Consider the following 21,000-nt stretch of genomic DNA (forward strand, 5'->3'; position numbering starts at 1 on the left):
AGAGCTTTCAAATTTTGAATTGTCGATCGGAAACTTGATTATTATCAGTTAGAAATAACTGGGGAACTCTGGCAATGATTTAACTTGTTTGACTTTCTTAAGCTAACAATTAACATTTTAGACTATTGCTGACAAAATATTTAACTTTCCCATGCCATTGGTACAAACGACTTTTCTAGTGTTCCCCAGGCGCCTGGGGGACACACCTTTCTGAAGCTGCCCAGGTTCACACAGGGGCCTATGAAAGATGTGCATTAGGAGACCCTAAACAGTTCCCCAGCACTGCCCATGTTAAGGAGGGTTTTCTGGGACCTTCAGGAACACTTAAGTACACTGATAACTCAGTCTTATCTTGACAGCACTGAATTTGAAACACCAATCCCTCTACTTACAATAAGAGCTGTTTCACCATTTCAACAGACAACTGAAAGCTTAAGTGTACTTTTAATCTCTGGAAAAACAAGTATTATGATTTGTTGCTCAGTAGTTTATTATTAGTGCTATTAGTAATAATGCCTTCATTCCTGCAGTGGTTTATTTTTTCCAAAGCTTGTTCGGAAACACACATTCGTTTGCTTCTCTCAACAACCCAGGGCACTGTTATTGTTCTCTGTGCTTTACAGATGATTGCTAAGTAACTTGTCCCAGGTCGCCCAGCTGGCAGTGATCAAGCAGGCACAGAACCCAGGGTGCAGACTCCTTGTCTGATCTGCTTTCTGTCCTCCACACTACGTTAGAGAAAAGATAATCTCTAAAGCCAAAGATGACTTGGAACCACTTACCTACCTATCCTAGCAACAGTGGATGCAACAGAAAAAGAGCTTGTCTCAGGCAAGAGGGAAAGATTAATAATGCACCATGGAAGCTCTAAACCGTACTGTTCCACGGACCCGCAATTATTCAGTTTTACGGTCCATTCAGAGACTCAAACATACTTCACCAGAAAATGATTTAGTGCCTAAAGCCTGCTCCAAGTGGTTAGAAATGCAGATCTGCTTAAAGCCTTACAATCCCAGCCCTCTAAAAGGCTCTGCTCCGACAGTCCTCGCAGCAATGGGGCTTCCCCTGAACTTGTACTTGAGCTAAATGAAGAAACTGGCTGAGTAAGGGCTGTTGAATTAGGCTCTCAATGTGGACAGAATTAGAACTGGCTTGGAGGTAATTCTTGCATTATTCTTGCATCTTAGGCTATTGGAAAAACTCAGACATTATATATTTCTTGAGGTGTAACACCCCTCAGAGTCAACACTATCCTATGGAACAGAAGTTCCCCTTTCACCCTCATTCAGATATTCCTAATTATATACAAGGTATTGTGCTGGCAGGTAAGCAGGATACAGAGCTTTCAGCTGAGGACACAGTATGCATTTGATTTGAGATGATCAATATTCTCTGCCTTTCTCCAAAGGATGTTTATGGCCACTTATGGCATAGGAATTAACTATGAAAGTGATACATTCAACACACCCAGAAAGAAATAAATCTGGTTATGGATACAGGAACAATACAATTAAGAGAGAATTCTGACACCCATTCTGCACAAAAGGCCTTTTTAAAATAATAGAATTTTTCAAAATAAGAGGAGCCAAGTGAAGTGAGACCTGCAGGTCTAATCAGCTTGGTGAATCACTCCCAAATGCCCAGGCCTCCCTTTGCACACAATGTTATCAGGTTAATACAGTATTTGCATCACCATCTCTCCAATGCCCAGCTGAGTAACAAAGCACCAAATTTAGAAGCTAAAATGGAGAAGGGAATTTCCAATAACCAAAAGGGGAGTGGTGGGTCACCTCTTACAACCCCACACATTTTCAATGAAAACCACCCATTAGAAGGGAACTGCTCTCTGTACCCCTAACTCACAGGGCCCCTCACATCCTCACGCATTCAGGGAGGGCAGGCTCCTGAGGGGCTGTTTCAGGTGATGGTTGGTGGTCAGGAGAGAGAACACAGATTCCCTTAGCCCAGGGTGGTCTAGCAGGTACCTCTGGCTTCTGCAGCAGTGAAACCTTCAGTCGGGAAAGGCCAGACACTGTTCTCTCACTTCCTCCCAATGTGGATATTGCTAATCAGAAAGTTACCAAACCACTGAAGCTGGTTTCATTTCACACCCCCAAACCCCCAAGTTAAAAAAAAAAGGCAGCCTCATCTTACTTCCAATCTGGGGAAAGCAAAAACCAAAAGAACGAGGTCATGAGCAGACATGCCACCTTCCTTGCAAAGGCTAGGATGTGACGCCCACATTCAGTGTTGGCACCCAGAACAGAGATCGTCTTCTCCACGGAGCAGGAGTGGGCACCTCGCTCCTGCACCATCCCCAGAAACACTTACCAGGAGACTGTGAGGCACACAAAACCATATTACCGGGGGACTTGCAGGCAGATTATAAATTTACTGGGGACAATCAAGGCATTTAGATACTTTTGGCTGCAGATGCCGGCGACATACACATGCATTCAAACCTCATTCTTCTCTCGATTCGTCATTTGAGTGATTCTTTACCCACCCCTTTCACCTCACCACCTCGCCTTTGCAAAACAAACTCCCCTTGCTCTCTCTCTCTGATGGGATTCTGGGCAAAGGTGGGGATAAGAGCAGGTGGTCAGGAAAGAAACTTAGTTCTTGAAGCTCTAATATAACCCCACAAACTAGTTTTATTCAAGGATAAAACAGCAACCACTCCGCAGTTTAACTGTTAGCTGTTATTTTTCATCTGGAGTTGGTGCCAGGAAGTTGCAGTTCCAGGCATCCCAAGCAAGAAGTATGTGCAGTGGTGGGGGGCACCCTCCCAGTCCCCAGAGTTTCTGGAAACTTCATCCCCACAGACCCAGATCAGGAATAATGAGGAGTCACAAAGAAGCATGCTAAGGACTGGTCTGTAGGGCATCCTCCCCCCTAGAGCTCCTTTTCAAACTCCTTTGGAGAAGCTGGACACAGTGCCCTCCTTCCTTCGGGATTTTTGAGTGCTTTTCGGCTTGCTGGGCTATTTCCTGTTGCTGACTTTCATTAGGGCTGACTTGGGCAAACCGAGCTGTGCTGTGAGCAGACACAGGACTTCAGAAGCCCCAGAACTCAGAAACGGAGGAAGCTTGCAGGCTGCTGGGCTGCAGGGCAGGGCTCTCCACCTTCACCCCAGAGGCCACTGGCCCTGCAGCTTCCGAGGAAGGCGGGAAGCCTGCACACGCAGGCAGGCTGTCACCTGACCAGGACTGGCATCAAGGATCAAGGGATAGTCCCTCTGGGATGGGGTGTGTCTGTGCCTCTGAGGAAGAACTTCTAGTCAGAAACTTAATCAGAACTTTCAAGTTTGATGTCCCGTCACCAGAAGTGGCTGAAGACAAGGTACTTCCTAGGGTGATAGCATGTCAATAGCTCCTTTGTGTCTGCCCTCTTTAATGAATGCCGTAATTTGGCACTCACTGTAGTGTCTTTGAAAAGAAGCTGCAAGATGGGAGAGCGGACTGGGGGAATCTATAGAAAATCAGGGAGTATGTTTCTTAAAAATATTCCTTCACTGGCTCGGGATATTTCCCTCCAAATTTTGTTTTTTCTTGAGGGGACACTCTGGGAACTTCTCTGTGCTGCCTATCAGCAGTTGGGTTCTCTCAACCCAAGGAGAAGGGAAAATGGGACAAGAAGGAAAAGGCTTTGGTAAAGGTCACTTTGACTGTTTTCAGGCCGAAGAATGGTTTGTCGGGCCTAATTAGAGCTGGCTAGCCAAAGCAGGAGTACCCCGGAGACCTGGCCTTCCTCAGAGGCTCAGACCTCGCTGGACTGTAGCCACCTCTTCTACAAACTGTGGGCCTCAGAGAGCCTCTGGAAGACTCAGGTGTCTCACCACTTAAGAAATACCCTACACGTGGAGGAAAAGCCATGCCCGAGCACCAGCAGAACTTGGTAAGGAAGAATATATGCCACACAGATAGCACAACCAATGGCCTTCGAGGCAGTCAGGTGACACCTTGGCCCCTTTCACTGCTGTCCACTCCACATCAGGCCAAGGCAAGCTCTACCCTCACAAAAGGCCACACGGCCACAGCCAGAATCATGAGAAAACGAGGTGTCTTACCGCAATCAGGGCTGAGTTCCTCTGGTCTCCAGGGGTTGAAGCTGGTGGTTGCTGCTCTCCATCGATCCCACTACCGCCACCACTATTGCTACTGTTCAGCAGGTGCTGCTGGTGGTGATGGTGATAGTCTGGTGGGGGCGGTGGGGCTGCTGTAGCCGATGCTTGGGAAGCTATAGGCGGGGCAGCAGGGGGCGGTGGAGGGGCTGCAGTGGTGGCAGCAGCCACAGTGGCCTTGGTGTGTTTGCCAGTCTTCCGTGCCCCCTGGCCATGCTGGACGAGGCTCAAGAGCTGCAAGGTGCTCTCTCTTTCCCGGTCTGAGCTCTCAGCTCTACCACGTTCATAGCGTCCTTCACAGCTCAGGTGGTGCTGGCGGCAGACGGCGATCCGAGCCCGGAGGCGCTCCACAATAGCACTGTGCACTCTTGGGGTGACTGAACCCCCTCCAGGGAGCCCCGCCCCAGGGGCCCCTCCTAGCCCTCCTGTGGGGGCCTGTGGGGGCGCTGTGTCCCCCATCTTGGTGGACACAATGATTGCTGCCTCTGGGATGGTGAGGTGGAAGGAGGCTACTGCTGGCTATTGCAGGAAAATCTGTTTTGACAATGTGAGCTCAGTGTTCAGGGCCACATGAATAGAGGTCTTCAGAGGTTGGGGGTGCAGTGGAGGAGGTGTGGGGGAGGGGCGTTAGTAAAAGGATGAGGAACACGAAGAGAAACCAATTGCAGAGGATAAGTTGGAAACGAACCCTGATCAACTTACTCTAATTGCATTTGACAGCTCCAGAGAAGTTGGACAGAGTTGGCGGGGTCCCCCCGCCCCCACCAAGCTGACAAAAGCCACTGGGTACTGTGTCAACCTACAACGTGGGGGTTAGAGCAAGAATTCGGGGATTGTCAAGCCAGAGACAGAAAGAGCCGGGGAAGAGAACTGAGCGAGGTATTAATAGAGAGCTGGACTCCCCCTCACCTAGTTGTTTCAGAAATTCCTTACAGAGATGTTTCTGTTGAGAAACGCATTGCTACCCGGTCTATGTAACCCGCAGCCTTTACTTTTCCTCAGGTTAAGAAATAAATGCTGTTTTAGAAGGTTTTTGAAGTCAGTGTGGAAAACACAAAAATCGAGACTGTCTTTTGGCTTTTAATTTCTCCTCCCTTTCCCTTCGCTCCGGTGTTTTCTCCTCTTTGGGGACAGTGGGATGTCTTCTCCCAAAAGAGGGAGACGGCTTCTCAATTGTTAACAATGTCAGTAACTGGACTTTTGGACCACGCTTTTCTCTTCAGCTAATCCAATCACCGGTGAAATCCTCATTCCCTCTAAGGTTTCCTAGCCTTAAATGAAGGCAGTCTGAAGTCACTAGCCACTGAGAAAGATCCTTCAACACATTCCCCCCTCCCGCTTACGTTTCTGTCCCTCACCCCCGGCTCTATTCTAATACAGTATCAAGAGAGACAAACTCTTCCGAGAGTAATTTACAAACGATGGTCAAACTTACAAACTTCCAGCAAATTTCACCGAGTCACGTCCAGACACTTTTCTGTCCACTTTTGTACATTCCATCCCGGCCAGTGGATCTGAGGGTCTGGACTCGCAATAAGCAATGTGCTTCTATCTCTTGTATTGCTCCGTTTTATAGATGGGGGAAAAAGTAGCTTGTATTTTCCTTTCTCTTTCCCGTCTGTTGTTAGCCGCTTTGCTGACCACTGGCTCCACTGCCCGAGTCACGGCGATACACAGGCTTTCATTGTGCTCCGATAGGAGAGGGAGAGAAAGAGAGAGAGTGAGACAGAGAGGGAGAAAGAGAGAGCCAGCAAGCTGCAGATGGGGGGGGGGGGCAGGGGGCGGAGGGGAGGGCGAGCGTATCCGGGGCTCCCTGGTGGAAGGCTGGTGCCACTGCACGAGTGAGTAATTGCAGCCAGGCACCGGGGAAAGGGGAACGCAGAGGGCCTCCCAGTGGCTAAAGAGGTAAATCCCAAAGCCTGCGCGTCTCCCCAGCGCTCGCTTAGCTCAGCCTAAGCCTCCACACAAGGGGCAAGGCGGGGGAAATCCCCCGACCTCTGCACAACCACTTCATCAGCTGTAAATATTTAAGAAATCCCCAGCCAGGGAATGTATTTTCCCTTTCAGACCTACATTACGCACCTCCTGAGGATATCATTTTCATTTTTCAATATGTTGTAAATGATACCACTAAGCACCCTAGCGAGAGCTGGGTGAGCACTGAGGAAATGTTCATTAGCAGACTGTATGAGTGTAAGCGTGTTGGGGGTGGGGAGAAGGGGGGGCAGGAGAGGAAATCACATTCATAGCTCCTAAAGGGGAGGCAGGTGTCTCTGGACCTGGGTGATCACGAGTAAATCAAGTGACAAAATATTTTACGATGAAATTACCAATACTAGTGCTAGAAAAAGGAAAAAAAGTTTTGTTGTTGTCGTGGTTGAAGATGCAAGATTGCCAGCGACAAAGCAAATGCAAGCTCTGAGGTCTCCCGGGCTACCTGGTTTACACGTCTGGAGGGAGGACAATCAACACTTAAGCATGTGAATTTCAAGAAGTTTTAAGAACACAAACCAAATCGATCTCACACAGACTGATGTCCCTCATCTCCAGATGATCCCATCTTTAAGATCCCAAGCTATATATTGAATTCTGCTTGTCATGATTAATTATAGAGAATAAATTAGGGGGAGCACAATATTGGGATAGTCAGGTCCATAAGTGCTGTGTATGGCATTGGAAGTCATTGGATTTGAGGTATCAAGCAATTGTTCTTTAATTCAAACCACCTTTGGCACCTCAGTAACACGGTCTGGCTTCAAAGTGAGATATGAATAGAAATGAGTGGGTAAAATCAATGCAAACATTTAGAGACAATTTATTTGCAATTTTAGTTCCAGAGAAGCTGGCCGAAGCTGTTCATTTTATTTTCCACAACCTGGGAAGGTTAGTTTGGAATCGAGGACCAGTACATTCTGATGGAATAGAACTTTTATACTTTTCATTGGAACATGCTTCTATCTGTCCCTCCTCAGACTAAGTTCCTCACCACTCATGCGGAGAAAGGCATAAATATACCTTGGTTAAGTATGCAAACTTGAATGAGAACTCTCTCAGGAGGTGTCATGAAAAAGTGAAGGAGTTTTGATCATTCTATATTTGACCTTTTAAAAGTATTTACTAGATATTACCTCCTTTATTACTATGGGTACTTTATATTCAGCAGTCATACTTGATGAGAAAAAATGCAGTATTCAAATTTAAAACTTATTATTCACTCTAGTCATGCAGTAGCGCGGGCTTTGATTAACATGGAGTCCTTGGCCAAATCTGTTATTCCTAAATGATGTCAACTTTGATTTCTATGCTAGACAGGGACATCTTACACACTTGTCAAGCAAGGTTTTAATAAGTTTTCATATTATATTCCAGTGTCTTAGGACCCTTCTTTATAATGTCTTTTGTACACATTTACCCTTTATAGCCATTTAATTTCAAGTTGACATCATGAACAACCACACCTTCATTTCCATTCATGTTACTATTTATTTACAATCACTGTTTTAGGCACGGCCTTTAGCATATATTTCCCTTAATATACAAACAGTCTGAAGAGATAGGTATCATTAAGCCCATTTATAAATGAGAAAACTGAAGTTCATCAAAATTAAACTACTTACTCCAGTACATGTAACTGGGAGATAACAAACTAGGACTTCAACTCAAGACTGATTTCAAACCTCTGCTTTCTTAACCACTGGGCTACTGCTTCAATATCATAGCTCAAGGGCTGCAGTTTACATCTCAATCAACATGCTGGAGTCTAAGCAAGTCCAGTAATATTGCCAAGAAGCGAGTGGTGAACTGAACCACTCATCTGAATATGAGAGCAGACAAGTGAGGAAAAACTGGTCAATTACTTTCAACTCTCCATAAAATAAAAAATATTTTCCCCTTTTCATGGTGTTTTCCCCTCCTTTATGACCCCAAACCTTCTGTAAAGCCTTGTGCATCCTTTCAAGCATTACTTCCCTTTCACGTGTCCATTTGTCTTTCTTATCATATCCCCTACTCGTAGCTACTGAACGCCAAAGCACCTAACCCTATAGCAGTGAATGCCCAGATCGAAAAAGTTCACAGATGGGTGAGATTTGTAAGTTTACAATTTCTTTTTTAGTGCCATACTGAACAATGATATAGATGATGATAAAATCATACACTATGTCCTAACACCTGTAAAGGTTAGTTCTATTTTTCAACATTTTTTTATAGACTTCTTGCTTTTGGCCTCCTGACCTATACTAATTCTCATTTCCTAAAAGCCTGTCTCTTTTTCATTCTTTGGTGTTATCCTGTATGAGAGGCCTCTTGTATTTTCTCTCCAAACACCCACTGAAGAAGCTTGCTCATTTGCAATGACCTCAGACATCAGCGATAATGCACGGACTCCTCACATGAAACATCAGCATCAGTATTTTCACTACTTTGTGAGCTTTTGCTGCTTGTTTTGTTTACAACAGTAGGAATAACTTCAGAAAATTAGTTTCAAAATATTAATATTGATTTGACGATTCAATAAAATGTAGCTTTTTGTGTATGCATGTACATGAAGTCCAAGAAAGTGTACCACATAATAGATGAAGACCGGTTCCACCAACATTTGAAGAAACAAGTACCTAAAATTCCACACTAAAATAGATCCTGCTAGAACACCAGTTTTAGGAATTAAAGGTACAGAATACACAGGGTCCATTTGTTCGCTCTGAAGCCATTTTACTTTATTATGAGAAAATTTTGATGTGCAAAGCAATGCAAATGCCAAAATATATACTTTTTTATTTAGGGATTTTGTTACTATTGATTTTAGAGAGAGGGAGGGAGAGAGAAAGCACGCACAAGTAAGTGACCCATTTGTTGTTCCACTTATTTATGAATTCATTAGTTGCTTCTTGTGTGTACCCCAACTGGGGATAGAACACCCTTGAGTGTGGGGGTGATGCCCTAACCAACTGAGCTATGTGGCCAGGGTCAAAATACGCTTTTAAACTATTTTTGGCTGACTCTATCTCTCTGAGATTTTCTGATTATAGCATAAATACTTACATGGGAAAATTATTGATAAAGATAAAATACATCATAATTATTAACATTCAGACAAAATTGAACAGAAGAAGAAAACACTGCGAAGCATGAAACACATATCATGGAATTATCCCTGAAGTGAAGGTTAATACTCTGGAGGCCAGGAATCTGCTTTACTTGGAATAGGTAAACTATAGTCTGATTCTGAGCAAGGGGTTGAACTGAACAAAATACTGAGGTTTCTTCCACAGTCCACTGATTTAAATGATAGTAGTAAAAAATATATTTGTGAAGGCAGAATAATAAATTGATATAGGCAGGGATTCAGCAATAAACACACATTGATGATGGTCTAAGTACATTTTAAAAGTACAATATCTTTCTACTAAAGTGACAGGACATGAATGGATATTCACATGATAATCATCTATCATAAAGGTATTATTATATGACTTCAAAACTCACTTACAATTATTAAGCTTGTGTTTTCTATGCGCAGCAGATGAAAAGTTTTATTAGACTGTAGAGTGCCACTTCATGGAAATCAAGGTGAACATGTTTTAAACAAGATATTTTGCCATGAAGACATACATACAATATATAAATGTCACATGATACAGAGAAATAAAAGTCATGATCTTCACATTTACAGGAATTTATAAAATCTTCTCTGAAGGAAATGTGTTACAATTCAAACTTCTCATCTTGAAAGTAATCCGCATCATTGAGATATTCTTGAAGTTGACCATATCTCTGTGTGTACAATAAAAAAGCTAGTTATTTTACTCAAAGCAATGAAGATAAGCTAGGCCTTTTCAATCTACAGACACAAACAGGAACAATTTCATTTTGTGGTAATCATAAACAAAAGTCTTTTTAATATGAACAGGGGCTCAATTTCAAATGAGCATTTCTAACTCATATAAAACATTGGAAAGAGATCAGACTGAACATGATTAGTAACTTCATAACTTTCTTGTAAATTGTATTTTTATATATTTATAGAAGTGTTGCAACTTCAATAACTTACTCAAAAATCTGTTAATGTGTAACACATACCAAATGTCCAGCTAGTGATTAGGTAAAAAAAATACATAAATTTGCTCTCCCTATCCCTCATGAGATCGGAGTTCAGAGCACACCAACGACAACCAATAACAAACGCCATGAAGAAGTGCAGACACTGTTCACGGGCTTCAGAAGGGGGTTCAGGCTGAACTGAGGTAACAAGGAAAGCGTGGTATCTAAGCGGTCCTGGGAAAAAAAGATTTATTAGACAAAGACTTGGTGGGGAGAGTTTTCTGTAGGACACAACAGTCCACACAACAGCGACAAGAAAGTACGGGATTTTACTATAATCAGGTTTTTCAGAGGAACAGAGAGAGAGAAGACTGAACCAAAGAGGTTGAGGTCAGGGACTAAATAGTATGAAGTGCTAGGTTAAGGAGTTCAGCAATAATGTGGCAGTCGGTGCAAAGTTGTTAGAGGTATTAAGGCAGGAGACTGACATGATCCAAAATGTATTTTTTTTTAAATGGTAAAACATCCATTCCAGAAGTTTGGTAACTAGTTAGCAGTCTACTGTAATAATTTGTGTAACAAGAGCCCAAATTTGAGTGACAGCAATAAAGATAGAGAGTTAAAAATAAAGTTAGAACAAGAAAGAAGAGTCAGGATGACTTGGAGATTTCAAAGCTGATAGAGTTCAAAGTGCTTACCTCAGCTGAGGAGATTAACTGGTTCTTAACTCCACTTCTACACTCTGGTTCTACTCCTAATGGGGTGACGACCCTGACTTTTGTGGTGTATGGAAGGGTTTCTGAGAGTGCATTTGCCTTCCAGACAGGGCCAGGAAACCTTCCCCCCACTCCCAAACACCTCTTACTTGATCAGCTTTTCTGGAAAGAATGAAGAACAGGAGAAACAACCTATGGACTACTTAGGGATTCTCTTGACCTAGTACCCATACAGGTTCTATTACATATAAGTACTCTAGGATTAGAAGCCTATACTTTGAAAGTGTGACTGTTTTTAAGGCTTCTCATCTTGTTTTTCTTTAATTATTTTTTTCTCTTATTAAATTTATTTTGGAAAATTGAGGTCTATTGGAGCTATACTAAGGAAAGGAAAGTCTTGCTTTTATTACTAATAATAGCCACTCACTAATAGCCACTTACTAATTGCTAGGCCCTATATTAAATGCTTAAAAGGTGTTACTTAATCTCCACAATCAAACCCTAGTTATTAATAACCCTAATTAATATTATTTAGTTCCTATTTTACTGAAGAGGAACTTAGGCTTACAAGTGAAGAAACTCACCCCCAAATTCTACTGTTAGAAATATTCAAATCCATGCTTTTAACCACTGCCGTATGCCATTCCTGAGATTTAAAGGGTGGAGGCAGGGGTGCAGCTTTAGTACGAAAAAAGAAAAGCCTTTTTACGAGAAAGTAAACTCAGAGAGAAGGCAGTATTGCCTGGCAATTCATTCTGTCTCCCTAAAGATTCTGCTTCTATTATTTTTCTTTATTAAAAATTTGGAGAGTTTGGGTCTTATGTCAAGCCCTTAGAGTGCCAGATGGACCTACTAATGAAAACTGCTGGAATTACGGGAATAGAGTATGAGAAAGAGGCCAGAACACAAAAGAAGGTTTGGAGTCCTCTCTCTACTCAGAAGTAGCAGCTAGACCTGGAAAAGGAATGGGTCTGCCAAGGGAGAGTTTTGAGGCTGAGGAGAGGTCCTGGTGCAACATTTACTTTCAAGAAGGGCTCTTCAATCTTTAATTTGCTGAGAATCATCCAAAGATTTTTATTGACTAGGTCTGTTGTGAAGCCAGGGACTACATAGTTTTCATCAACCAGAATTCTAGGTGGTTCTGGGTGGTTCTGACATAGATAGTTTAGGGCTATGTTTTGAAAAACATCAGTTTAAGGAGTGGAAGAAAAAACATTTTCAAGTTAAAAAGGGGTGAAGAAAGAGAACAAGTAAGAAGAGTTTGGGGATGTGGAAGGATACCCAATCATAACTTAAAATTCTTATTTACATAACAATACTTAGGCAATGCATGAAATTCACTTTAAACACATTTATAAAACTGAAACTTGATACTTGTACAGACAGACAGTCTCCACTTCCTGGTGTTCATGTGTTCGCCACCCCAGCCCGACTACCCTGCATCCAACTGCCCTGCAAACCACATCATCATATGCACCTTCTTCGTGACACACAAAAAAAGTTAAAAATTTGCCAGTGGCATATAATAGCATATTTTTCCGCTCTAATTTAGAATGAAACATATATTATATATTTATTGGTTTGACTATAATTTTATCATTTGTTCTTTTTTTTTGCACTCAAGTTGCTCTTAGCCTTTAATGGAATTAGGTTAAAAACAGATCTTCCTAAGCCCTGGCTGGTGTAGCTCAGTGGATTGAGTGCGGGCCTGCGAACCAGACTGTGGCGGTTCGATTCCCAGTCAGGGCACATGTTTGGGTTGCAGGCCAGTTTCCAGCAGGGGCCAGTTCCCTGCAGGGGATGCACCAGAAGCAACCATACATTGATGTTTCCTTCCTCTCTCCTTCCCTTCCCCTTGAAAGATAAATAAATAAAATATTAAAAAACAAAACAAAAAAAAACAGATCTTCCTAGTTGAACTGTTAGGAAGAGGAACAAGAAGAATAAAGTCAGTCTAGGTGGCAGGTTTTGAGGAAGAAATGCTGAGCTATCCTGAGATGATGGAAGAAAAATGCTTGGGGGAAGAAAGAGCACATAAAGGAAAAACCAAGGTGGGAAACAAGCTGAAGGAGGAAAGACAGGAAGAAACACTGTGTGTAAGGTCAAAGGATGGGCTGACATAATAACTGGGAGGCAAGAGCAGAAGAGCCACAAATACACATCCATTCAATAGTATTGAGCCCTGGTATTCTGAAGTCTGAGAGTAGCCGTGGCCATGAAACTGCAACCAAAGAAGAAGGCGGCAAGCATCATCACCAGCGCACACGTAGTGCCATCACTCACACACACACACACTGAGGGGCAGGCAGAGTGAGGCTGAAAAATATCAGAGCACCCGACCAATTCTGAAATTTAATCACAGCACAAAAAGCTGTGAATGGGTTTACACTGGCTATAAACTTCTTTAGTTTCCAGAAAAATCTTAGAGAAGGTCTATGGGCAAATTTTTTAAAGTAGAGGAATCACGAAAAGAAAATAAAGCTCTTTGATACTTTATGTGAAAAAATGTGCATATTGTCCTAAACATGTATGATTTTGAAGCACCTTCAATGGCCAATGCTAAGTGTTATTCTTTAAGCATAATATGACACTTGGCTTTCTTTTTCTAAGAATATATTTTTCTTTTTCCACATCTCTTCTGTTGTCACGAACCCTGCTAAGCTTTCTCTGAGGTACTTAACTGAAAGTGGTTTTAGTTTTTTTCTGCCAAGTTTTACTGTTCTTCCCAGATATATTATTACATTATACATATACATATATGTGTGTATGTGTATATATATGTTTAATATATGCACAGAGATTTTGCTACACCTAGTACACAATTCTTTAAAAATATGCTGTCCCAGTAAGTCTTTCAACCCCTCTAGAGTGTTGGCAACACTTAAACGCATCAATAAAAGCACTTAAGAACTTAATGTTATCTAGGAAAATGAAGTCAGGACTTACTGGATAAGTGATGGCTCCTCCCTAAGGCAACTGAAAAGCCCAGAGAACAGGGAGGAAAGCACAGGGAGTAAGAGAAGCAGAAGCAAAGTAAAAGATAAAAAGCTGAAGGGAGTAAAATGAGAGTAACAAGACTTAAGAGTCAAAGGGTGGGGAGCAGGCAGAGTTCATTGGGTGGTGATTTGCCGTGGGAGGGTAACTGTCAAAGGGGAAACCGATCTGGATGTCATTCTCTAGACTCAGAGACCTCTGCCGAACACGGCATGTTCTAAGAAGTTCCTGTTTTCTTGTTCTCTTTTTTCTTCTCTTTCTCATAAGTTTCCTCTCTAAGCTCTCTTCTTTCTCATTTCCCTTTCACAAATTCCCCTATGATGTCAATAACCCAGGGAATGGATCTCAAATCAGGCTTTTTTTTTAAAGATTGAACATACTGTTTATCTGGGTTGCCTGAAAATCTATTATATGTTCTGTCTTACACATTCATGTAACTAGGTATGTTTTAAAGATTTCACATTAGCATTCTTTCAATGCACATAAACAACTCAAAGAGCTACGTGAGCCGACCAGAGCTCATGAGCTGCCAGCAGACCTCTAGGAGCCCAGTGCTCTCTTCAAACCCCCGCTTGGTTCCTGATATCAAATTTAGTGATTAACAGGATATAGGGGCATCAAAATCAGTGCCATGGCCTGAAACCTCTGCTTCCCCCTTGGTCTTCAGTTACAGGGCTCACTGCTAAGTCCCATGTCCTCAAGAAGAGGATGTGAGTGGCATTAGGACTGGCAGCCGAGATCCTTTCCTCAGACTGGCACCAGGTGCTTCTTCACTCTCAGGTCACAAGAACTGTTCTAAAGAATAGGAAGCAGACAAGCAGAGGTGAGTCCTGTACTTTGTCAAAGAAAATAAGGGGACTTATATATATGTAAGGAACGCCACATTTATAAAAGTGAAAACAGAAAGCCTTCATTAAGGGACAGTATTATTGCTGATTAAAATTTACCTGATGAGCTGAATGAATGCTTAGAACATGAGACCACCTATTTAGGGTGGGACAATGATAAGCATGAAGGGAATGGGTGAAAAAAGAGAAAATACAAGACAGGGAGAGAAGGAGATTCTCTTTTAAATTTCGCTGTTGGAACAATGACTTCCAATCATTGGTATCCTTTTGCTGATCATAATTAAGCTCCAGAATCTACTGAATGAGATGGTTATTTTACATTCACCTTACCTCCTTAATCCAGCCACTCTCTTTTGACTGACTGAAAATTCTTTCCACTGTTTCTTTAACTTGTTCATCTTCAATTTCTCCTGTCTTTGCCATGGAGCAACATTCCTGGTAAAGCTTGAATTTAAAATGTTTCAGTTTATGATAAATTTTGGTACGTTCAGCACAAATTCTGCCAACAATAAATACCTAGATCAAGAAATAAACATAATCTGAGTGTGATGTGAATGATATAGCAATGGTTTTTCAGATTTTAATAGTAAAATCTAATGTATTATGTATTTTTTAAATGTTTATGCAATGATTCCATTACTGTCTCATTCATATAATCTAGTTACCAAAAATTGAGTACCTGCTATGTTTCAAGCACTGGAAATACATAAGTGAAAGATGTTCTCCTACCTGTATTAGGAGAGCTTACAGTCTCGGGAGAAAAACATATGACTATAAAACAATCTGTCCAATACTAAGCACAAGACACTATTAAAATACAGAGGCTGGATGATTAACCGAATCTAGAGGGGAGAAAGCTCCTCAAGTAGGTGATGCTTGAACTAAGTCTTTGAAGGACAGTTTGGGAAGGAGGAGAAAAATGGCTTGTAAGACAGAGGATGGGTACACCTGAAAGCAAGAAAAGCACGCAAGCTATTGTATGTTCACAGTCACTGAGTTAAAAATTCCTGGATCATGATAATTTTCTAGGTTATAAGCTAGAAAATAGCAATACTAAGTACTGGCAGTTTTTTTACTTAATATGTTTTTTTCTAAAAAATTTTGTAAAGTAAAATACAACTGTTTAGTCATATCTGTGTCTTTAATGAGTCTGATCTGATGCTACTATATTACCATTTTATTGTTTGCAAATTAAACATTTTAAATTCTACATTTATATGGACTTCTAGGATTTTACAATAAATGATACTCTTCTAGTGAAATCAACTTGTTAGTTAGTTGAAAGAGAACATTTCTCTTTCAGAATTGTCTGAATATATCCTTTGTTAGCCTGCCTACAGCTAAAATAGGAAGAGTGTCACTGCACTGACCTAATTAAATATAACTATACCTACATTTTTTCATTCATTGCAATAAATCAAACAAAGGGCTTCTAACATGATTAATCTTATTTTCATGGAGTAACCTTCCTAACCTGTGTATTTGTCCCTGTGCATAGATTCACTAATGGGTTAGATTTTTATGAGTTCAGTACAGGTGATACAGTAATGACATTGATCAATGTAGCTTTTATTCTATTTGACAAAGAACTGTACTGTTTTCTTGGAGCCCCACTGCAAGGGATCACACAAGTGATGAGTTCAGTAAATAATCCAAGAGGATAGTGGCAAAAATGATTAAAAGTTAAACATGATAATTGGTAACAGTCAGGTTTGATGTGTCACCCTGTGAAGACAGTATTTTGGAACAGCTTACCATCTTTTTAAAAATCCCTAAAAGCTGAAGAAAAGCATGCTCAGATTTCTGTTCACATTCTGTGTAAACCTTTCTGATTTTCAGATCATTAGAAATAATCAGGTATTACTGCACAATGCTTGCTTACTCTTAAGTATCTTTTGCATTCCAATGTTATTAAGTCAGTCATATCCATTACAACAATTTACTCGCCAATGCCTTTCACTCTGAATAAAATAGTTACAGTGGCCACTAGGGGTACCCTTTGTCTCTCCATTTCTACCATCAAAGCTGACTGAGGGGGCAGTCTCTTACAGCTGTTTGGGATAAAACATAAGAGAATCTGATTTTAATTTCCATTATACTGTATTCTACAAAGGAATTTATCTGTACAGATTTTTAAAAAGATTTTATTTATTTATTTTTAGAGAGAGGGGAAAGGAAGGAAAAAGAGAGGGAGAGAAACATCAATGTGTGGTTGTTTCTCATGCGCCCCCTACTGGGGACCTGGCCTAAAACCCATGCATGGGCCCTGGCTGGGAATTGAACTGGCAACCTTTTGGTTCACAGGCCAGTACTCAATCCACTGAGCCACACCAGCCAGAGTTGTAAAGAATTTTTAACTTGGGACAAAAGGGAAGAAAGAGGTGTTTAAAAATCCTTATTTAATTTCTTTCCCGATATGTAACAAAAATATCTATTGAAAACATTAAACATTATAGTTTACTTCTTTCTGTTTCTAATTCCTACTCTCCTGGCATCTACCTACACTTATGTAGGTCAATAAACCCCAAATGACCTTTAGAATATTCTCACACTATTTTTCCCTCAAAAGGGATCACATTTTATATGGAAGAAAGCTATTAATGATAGGGCTTTACAGTAAATAACAGCTGTACACTGCAAGCAGACCGCTCCCCTCACCACACCCATTTTTAGCGTACTGCTGTACCCTGCTAGACCTTAGGAAGTAATGTAGTAAAACACAGAATCCTGGAGGACTCCACTTACAAAAGTACTAAAACAAGTAAAGCTAACCTACACTCTTAAGATAGTGTCCTTAAACATCCAGAAATGTTTTCAAGACTACTTTTAATTATCTAATTGCATTTCTAGACATTAAAGACACTATTCTAACAAGAGAGTATTAAAATCACCAGAGATAGAGATATAAGTGCTGTGATGATTGTTCTCAGAGAAGATAAGTAACATACAAATGATTACATGCAGGGTAGCCTAGTTCCATAATCTGATACATCTGAGACTAAATGAGCCTAAGGAATCTCAACATACAAAGATATAATCGAAAACAAAGCTAAAAATTGTTACCAAATTTTCCAAAAGCAGAAGATGGTGAATTGCAAATTTGTTAGATATAGCCAATAGAACTGTAAATTAACACTGGTTAACAAACTAAGGCAAGGAAATATAATGAAACATACATTACATACATCTGTAATATCTAGCTAACTGTAGGTAACTTTTTAAGTTATTTCTCACCCTGGCTGATGTGGCTCAATGAATTGAGTGCCAGCATGAGAACGGAAAGATCTCTGGTTCGATTCCCAGTCAGGGCACATGCCTGAGTTTTAAGCCAGGTGTCTGACTGGGGGCCTGTGAGAGGCAACTGATCTGTTTTCCTCCCTCTCTTTCTCCCTCCCTTTTCCTCCCTCTGAAAAATAAATTTAAAAATTTAAAAAGGTATTTCTCTAAGCCCTTTATATATGGAGACAGCTCTTTATAGAAGGTAAATGTGAAGAAAAAATCCTCAAGAAAGAGGAAGAATGGGAAGGAATTTGTTTATGATACTAAGCCTCTGGAAACATGCGGGGGTGTCCAACCGACAGCCCCAATGATTATGAATGCAGCCCAACACAAAAATCATAAATTTACTTGAAACACTGAATTTTTTTTGATTACATGCCACAATGTATTTAACGTGTGGCCCAAGACAACTCCTCTTTTTCAGTGTGGTGCAGAGATGGCGAAAGGTTGGGCACCCCTAATAGTGCAACACATCCAGCCAAGGGATTCTACTTCCTCCGGGCCTGTTTTTCAGCCGGACACATTATCCATTGCTACTTGTGCCCCATTCCTACCTTGCCCCATCGGACCTTAAGCACCTTGAGGAATCTGGGCAGACTCTGGGAAAAATTAAAAATTAATTCCAGAATGTTGTTAGTCCTCCCATCTGTCTGTTAGATTTCACATCTCTCTTTCCTCTAGATTTCCTTCTCATCTATGCCCATGATCTGGTGGTCTAAGGCCTCTCATCTCAGTATCCTACCCAAGACTGCTATAACTAAAATGACTTTCTCCCATTAATTCCACTTCTCATCAAAGCATACCTTCTCTCAAAGAAGATAGTATCAGATAAGAAGAAAAGTTTTATCATTAAACAAATTCACCAAGAGCATTCTTTTAAAGTATTAGTTGCACCTTGAAAGAAAATCCCAGCAACCGCAAGGAGTCTCAATTAATGGAACTATAAGCAGTAACACAAAATGGAAAATTAGCTTTCAAAATAACCTGAGTGTGGGTGTAGGGGTAATCAGTCTCTTTAATGCCTTTGATTAAAAACAGCTTTTTTTTTCTCCTCCTTTCCCTTTCCCCCCCTTTTCTTTCCATACATGCACTGACATGGTAGTTCAGGAGGATATAAAAGATTTTAATAAATTATTCTCCCTTTATAGGAAAAAATTACTGAAAAAGTGTAATATTAAGGAATTTCAATCACACTATCTTAATATATAAAATAACTAGTGTGATGCCTGCATATAGCTGTACATACAAATACACACATTTTTACATAGATGCAAGGTAGTATATACATTGCTTATAATTCCACTTTTACCTAGCATTGTTTCATAACCTTCAAAATATTATTTTAGTGGTTGTATTATATTCTATGACAAAATAATATCTTATTAAATCCCCACTCTAATATGTTATTTGGATTATTTCCATTTTTGTACTGGATTGGCCAAAAGACACTTTGCATGTGTCAATGTCACACTTTTCATCAGTACCAATAACTGTACTGATTTGGATATGTTGAGTATGTTGACTATCTTCCGTGTGGTATAATTGATTGTTCTCCATAATATCTTGATTTGATCTCTATCCACTTCAATTGCTCTACACGATGATAGACCATTGTCCAGCTAGAAATCTCTAGCATGAAACTTCGCAAATCACTTCTGATATGTTCGGTCAGTCACAGCACCTTCTCCATACACTGTGCAAATCTTTTTTGCCATTTCAGTTGCATTTCTAGCTTTCTCAAAATAATAAAGCATAATATGCTAAAAATGTTGCTTATTTTCTTCCATTTTCAATATTAAAATGGCTACACAAATTCACTAATTTTGATAAGTTTTTTTAAAAAAATGCACGCTGATATGACAGCTGTCACAATACAAGCTAACAAAATTGTTTTGAATGAAGTTACAGACATCTAAGCACCACTAGAAGCCTTTGTACAGAAAATAACAAATGAACTTTTTGGCCAACCCAGTATTATAACTAATGCTTCAATGAACTTCATGATTACATCATTCGCTTTTATTGAATTATGTTGAGAAGAACAAACTCACAGGCACTGAATATGTATAGCTGTATAACTCTGGCTATACAAATAAATATATAGTTATCCAGCACCTAAAAAGATAGATCACATCCTTTCTTTCTCTAGGAATCTTTCCATGAAATGAAAGATGGCTAGTTTCAATGCCATCTTAACAGAATGGCATTTTGTCACTTTATTTAAAAATACTTTGCTACTTGAAGAGCTATTGACTGGTATCTTTGGGTAGTTTCAGTTGTATGCCTTTAAATAGAAAATAATCATTTTCCAATATATTTGTTAACTTTTGTATTTTTCTATTGTGTGAATGGTATATTAAAGTTCCTTGTTTTTATTTCACATGATTACCTATTTTCCAGATATTAAAATTAACTATTTTATACAGTCTTTATCCTTCACAGGAATATCAGAACTCGAGAAATAGTTTTCTAATTCACACTCCTTTTCAAGAAAATTATCCTTAAAGTATTAATCACTTTTATTAAGAATCTGGATGTCTTATCTCATAAAGTTATAAACAGTTTTAAACAATTGCGAAAAGAAATGTGTCTTTACAGTAACTTGCCAAATAAAACACTAAGGATGACATCTGGATTCATTATCCCTCTACACACTTCCCAGAGATTCTTGCAACTCAGATTGTTCAGAGGGACCTGGTAAATTACTGCCTAATAACACTGAGGAATCATACCGCCCAATCTAACAGAACTCACATTGATAGTATATTTGTATTTAAATGATTCACTGGCAGTATTTACAGTCAACTTTGGGATTTCCAACTAGTGCCCAAAACACATACACCCTTCACAAATATAGATTCACCAGAGGGAGCTTTCAGTATCGATAGTGTCATATTTATAAATGCAATACTTTTACACAGATTAAAAAAAGAAATGGAAGTAGTCTGCATCTTCACTTTTTCTCTTTTCACATTGAACTACTTTGCTCTTGTTCATCCAC

The 21,000-nt window shown here is 40.2% G+C and overlaps 2 protein-coding genes across 8 annotated transcripts in view; both read right to left on the minus strand.

The window, feature by feature from the left end:
• Window positions 1-5,883, minus strand: part of MAML2 (mastermind like transcriptional coactivator 2) — a 354,759-nt gene extending 348,876 nt beyond the window's left edge. For all 3 annotated transcript variants that reach the window (XM_037029738.1, XM_037029736.1, XM_037029735.1), the window contains exon 1: window positions 4,070-5,883. In XM_037029738.1, coding sequence (XP_036885633.1) covers window positions 4,070-4,582 — 513 coding nt within the window. In that variant the 5' untranslated portion in view covers window positions 4,583-5,883. The remainder of the gene's footprint in view (window positions 1-4,069) is intronic.
• A 2,929-nt stretch (window positions 5,884-8,812) lies between these two features.
• CCDC82 (coiled-coil domain containing 82) overlaps window positions 8,813-21,000 on the minus strand; it is a 32,480-nt gene continuing 20,292 nt past the window's right edge. For all 5 annotated transcript variants that reach the window (XM_037029725.1, XM_037029726.1, XM_037029721.1 and 2 more), the window contains 2 exons: window positions 15,051-15,236; window positions 8,813-9,895 (listed from right to left, as the gene is read on the minus strand). In XM_037029725.1, coding sequence (XP_036885620.1) covers window positions 9,827-9,895; window positions 15,051-15,236 — 255 coding nt within the window. In that variant the 3' untranslated portion in view covers window positions 8,813-9,826. The remainder of the gene's footprint in view (window positions 9,896-15,050; window positions 15,237-21,000) is intronic.

The sequence above is a fragment of the Sturnira hondurensis genome, unplaced genomic scaffold (genome assembly GCF_014824575.4).
Source record: "Sturnira hondurensis isolate 20B ecotype Veracruz unplaced genomic scaffold, ASM1482457v3 Scaffold0020489, whole genome shotgun sequence".
Taxonomy (NCBI): domain Eukaryota; kingdom Metazoa; phylum Chordata; class Mammalia; order Chiroptera; family Phyllostomidae; genus Sturnira; species Sturnira hondurensis.